Source organism: Sinocyclocheilus anshuiensis, unplaced genomic scaffold (genome assembly GCF_001515605.1).
Source record: "Sinocyclocheilus anshuiensis isolate Anshui unplaced genomic scaffold, SAMN03320099.WGS_v1.1 scaffold1826, whole genome shotgun sequence".
NCBI lineage: Eukaryota > Metazoa > Chordata > Actinopteri > Cypriniformes > Cyprinidae > Sinocyclocheilus > Sinocyclocheilus anshuiensis.
The window spans coordinates 201,158-205,778 of NW_015542582.1; the positions used below are offsets into that span (position 1 = coordinate 201,158).

Sequence of the window (4,621 nt, forward strand, 5' to 3'; positions counted from 1 at the left end):
ACACACACACACACACACACACACACACACACACACACACACACACACACACACACACACACACACACACACACACACACACACACACACACACACACACACACACACACACACACACACACACACACACACACACACACACACACACACACACACACACACACACACACACACACACACACACACACACACACACACACACACACACACACACACACACACACACACACACACACACACACACACACACACACACACACACAGAAAGTCCTCTCTCTGTCTCTGGAGAAAACGGCCAAACCGCATTCAAGACGTTTATAACGGAGGAAGCTTAAATTGGCTGATGAGTTCAGAGTTCACGGCAACCGCGAGATGGACGTTCAGCGTCACGACTGAAAAGAAAAACTTATTTCACTCCCGCCGGCGTTAACACGTCATTAGCTAAAACACATCCTGACAGTTTCTCAATTCTTTGCTTTCCAGCTCGACGACATGCAATTATTCTGCGAAGCGCCTCTTGTTAAGTGAAAGCGGCCGAAGCTCTTTTCACGCGCTTGTGCTCGAGCTGAAAGCGCGGGAAGATTAGCGGCGTCTCTTTCTCTTTGTGCCTGACTGTCAGGATTGTTTATCTGTCGACGGTCGTTTCAGTTCTCTATACAAAAGCAAGACGCCGTTCATTTGTTTGGTGATTAACAGCGCAGAAGTTTAGCTTGAGTTTTAACTTTTTTGTTGTTCTTCCCACTTCTTTTAAACTATTATCCGTCAATAAAAGACTTGCACACAATGCAATACGGCAGAACACATTATTTCTCCTCTGTAAATCTTACTGGTCTGTTTGCAAACGTAAAGTGCGCTTTCTAATCAGCTAATTACGAATGCTAATGCGAGCGCGTGACGAGTCGAGTAAATTTCAGAGGGGGTTTTAGGGGGATCAGTCTGAACTTTCTCGATCGGCCGTAAGAGCTTAGCCGTTTAATTACTCAAACTCTCAGTCATCAAAGCTGGTAATTAATTAACTGCTGCATCTTCATAAACACCTTTTGTCGTCAAGAATTAAGAGGCTAACAGCTGATTGATGCCGGAGTAATCTCACACCAAGCATATTGCGCATGACAACGTCATAATACCATGTGTGTGCAAAGACAACAAACAAACCAGTTTTCAAAAATGAAAAATGTGCACAAGTGTTTTTATTTTGAAGGATAAACGGTTACTGTTGAGGACAAATGAGCTAAGCCAGAACACATGCAAATATATATTTTTTATATTTTTATTTTATAAATGTATTCTGCATTACAGTAATGCAATTGTCATGCAAAAATGGGATCCTAAAAATAGGCAAAGTGCAATTTAGAAAATAAATAATCAAACAAACAAACAAACTTTTAAACAAATACTAGCATGATAAATAGGCTACTTACTGCAGTTTGGGGAATATATTTTTACATTTTATGTGATATACATTTTTTTTGTTTGCACTACAGTAAAAAAATTGGGGCAGAAATGTGCTTAATTGACATGCAATAACGGTTAACAGGGTTCATATTCATCACAAAACAATGTGCAATTAAAAGAAAAAAAAAGGAAAATGTGTGCAAATTTAGCTAATACTTTAAAAAAAGACCGATGCAATGATATTTTCAGATTTTTTTTGTGTGTGTGACTCTCACTAGTTAATTATTACCTATTATATATATATATATATATATATATATATATATATATATGTTGTATATGTTTCTCATGTCTCTCTGTATATATTTGCCCCACACACACCTGCCACAGTATACAATACCACGACTGAGGTGCCCTTGAGCAAGGCACCGAACCCCCAACTGCTGCCCGGGCACCGCAGCAAAAAAAAAAAAGGCTGCCCACTGCTCCGGGTGTGTGTTCACGGTGTGTGTGTGCTCACTGCTGTGTGTGTGCACTTTGGATGGGATAAATGCAGAGCACTAATTCCTAGTATGGGTCACCATACTTGGCCACATGTCACTTCACTTCACTTCAACTCATCCCGAAGTATCGTACTGCCCTGAGGAGCAATTATTAAATGTGTGAAAGACTGGAATGATGAGTCCATTTTGTGCCTACAGGGGTGTTATGACTGTACAGACTGGGAAATGTTCAAGGAGTCCTGCACCAATATTGATGAACTTACGGACGTTGTCAGTGGTTATGTCTCTTATTGTTTTATTCCTGAAAAATCTGTGAAGGTGTTTCCGAATAGTAAGCCATGGGTGACTAAATCACTTAAGGTTTTGTTAAAAAAAAAAAAGAGACGTGCGTTTCAGGAAGGTAACCTTCTGGAATTCCATAGGTTAAGAAAAGAAGTTAAAATTGAAATAATGAAAGCTAAGCAGTGTTATACTGGGAAGATTGAGAGGCAGCTAGCAGATAACAATTTAGGTTCTGCCTGGGATGGCATGAAAACTATCGCAGGCATAAAGTACAATAGAAATCTGAAGGTGACACTTAAAGGACATACTTGTGATAGTCAGCTTCTTCTTTAGTTATGAAGTGTTTTGTAAGATTAATGAAAAAAGAACTCATCACAAAAACAGGGAATCTTCTAGACCCTTTACAGTTTGCATGTAGGGCCGGTAGAGGGGTAGAGGATGCCACTGTAACTTTGCTAAATTTGATTTTTAAACACTTAGAAGGAAGTAAAACACATGCCAGAATTTTATTCGTGGACTTTTCATCTGCGTTTAATACCATTCAACCCCACATTTTAGTTGACAAGCTTTTAAAGGGGTCCTATTATGCTTTTTCACTTTTTCAACTTTAGTTAGTCTGTAATGTTGCTGTTTGAGCATAAAAAAGATCTGCAAAGTTACAAAGTTCAAAGTCCACTTCAAAAGGAGATATTTTATTTAACAGAAATCACTTTTCAAAAACTACAACGAACGACTTGTTTGGACTACAACGTATATTTTCCGGGATTTGTGATATCACAAATACCGATGAATGGGACGAGACCTGGTTGAGCTGCACTAGAGAAGGCAACGAGTGTTATCACTATGTTCTCCCCTGAATGTAGCCACACATTAATGTTTGCATGTAAACGAAACCAGTTAGGACCTTTAACTGTTTTTGTGTGACAATTAAGCATTGCATTACATTTGCAAATAAACTAATAAACTAACAGTAATATAAGCAAATTTAAAGAAAAAAAATACACACTTAGAATAATATACTTATGGCCTAATATGTATAATATAAGCTGTGATAAAGTGGAGTGTTTCAGTCATTTTACTTATTAGTGTTTAATCCTCCTTTTTGAAAAAGTCGCTTTAAATAAAATCATCTGCTGAATGTGTAAATTAAGATGCAATTTTATAATATTGCAATATCAGCTACTAGCTGACAAAACTCTACATACTTTCCAAAAAAACCTGTTTGCATTCAAATGAAATCCTGAATAAGATCCACTTAAGCTTGATTTCAGACATGCCTCTTTCAACACCATCCAAACACATCTTACACATTCATATCAATCAAACACTCTTACTCCAGTGTGTAAGTGCTTGAAATAATAACAGAAGTGAGATGCATCCTCTCTCTCTCTGGATGTCTCATTGCAGGTCTCTAATAACCATTAAGAATAGTGTGAGGAGCTTATTTGTATCGCAGAGGCAAAACAATAAGAGCAGCCGCCGCAGAGTTTTACTCCCCGTGGAATAAACCGCTGGCTGAACTGTAAATAATAGCCCAGAAAAAGATATTACTGTGAACTCGCCGTCATATTACAAACGCCTCTGTGTGTGTGCACTCGCCGCTAATTGAGCAGCTCCGCCAAACTAAATCCATTTTAAAAGAATAAAACTGGTGGGAAATTATATTGAATTGGAAACAAAATAGAGCTACAACAGAGAAAGAGGCATTTCAGGACTCTGGTTTCTACAAACCTTCGTGCTCCTTGTCCGATACTCCCACTTTCTTCATCTTCTTGGGCGTCTTCATGAACAAAGGGAATATGGTCCGCAGGCCCAGGATGTCCACAAACTTGTGACAGTTATCCGACCCCTCTGGACCGATCACCCCGTAGTCCAGGACCTTCAGAGCACTGACTCGAGACACCTTCTTCTCCCTGAACAGACATAATGATAAATGTATCATTGGCACACTTTTAAAGTACAACACTCAGACTAAACTACAAACAAGCAGGAACAAACTACTTAAAAGCCATTGAAAGGACAAAGTTTGTAATTCTTAGAAATAAGAGCAGTACTTATTCGGCACAGAAATTAGAAATTTGCATGCATGTATATGCATCAAAGGCTATATTTATGACAACCGCAAGAATAATAACATTTAAAATACTTAAAAATACTTAAATTGTACAAAATTTTAACAATATTATGTTTTACAAAAACATTTACTAATTAATTCATTAATAAATATAACAATTATATACAACATTTTAAATGTATATTTGATAAAAATTCTAATATTATTTACAAGATAAATGTTTTTAAAAATGTCCATTAATTCACTTTGAGTAGAAAAAATGTCATGGTTATCAAAAACAATACATATAACGTAATATATTATTATATACAACAAAACAACATAATTAAATAAAAATAAAATTGTATATCATTTACATGTTACTCTC

At 37.1% G+C, this 4,621-nt stretch overlaps 1 protein-coding gene across 1 annotated transcript in view; it reads right to left on the minus strand.

Annotated features, from left to right (window-relative positions):
* LOC107694421 (beta-catenin-like protein 1) overlaps positions 1–4,621 on the minus strand; it is a 69,092-nt gene that overhangs the window by 38,424 nt on the left and 26,047 nt on the right. The window contains exon 11 of the mRNA XM_016494110.1: positions 3,912–4,093. Coding sequence (XP_016349596.1) covers positions 3,912–4,093 — 182 coding nt within the window. The remainder of the gene's footprint in view (positions 1–3,911; positions 4,094–4,621) is intronic.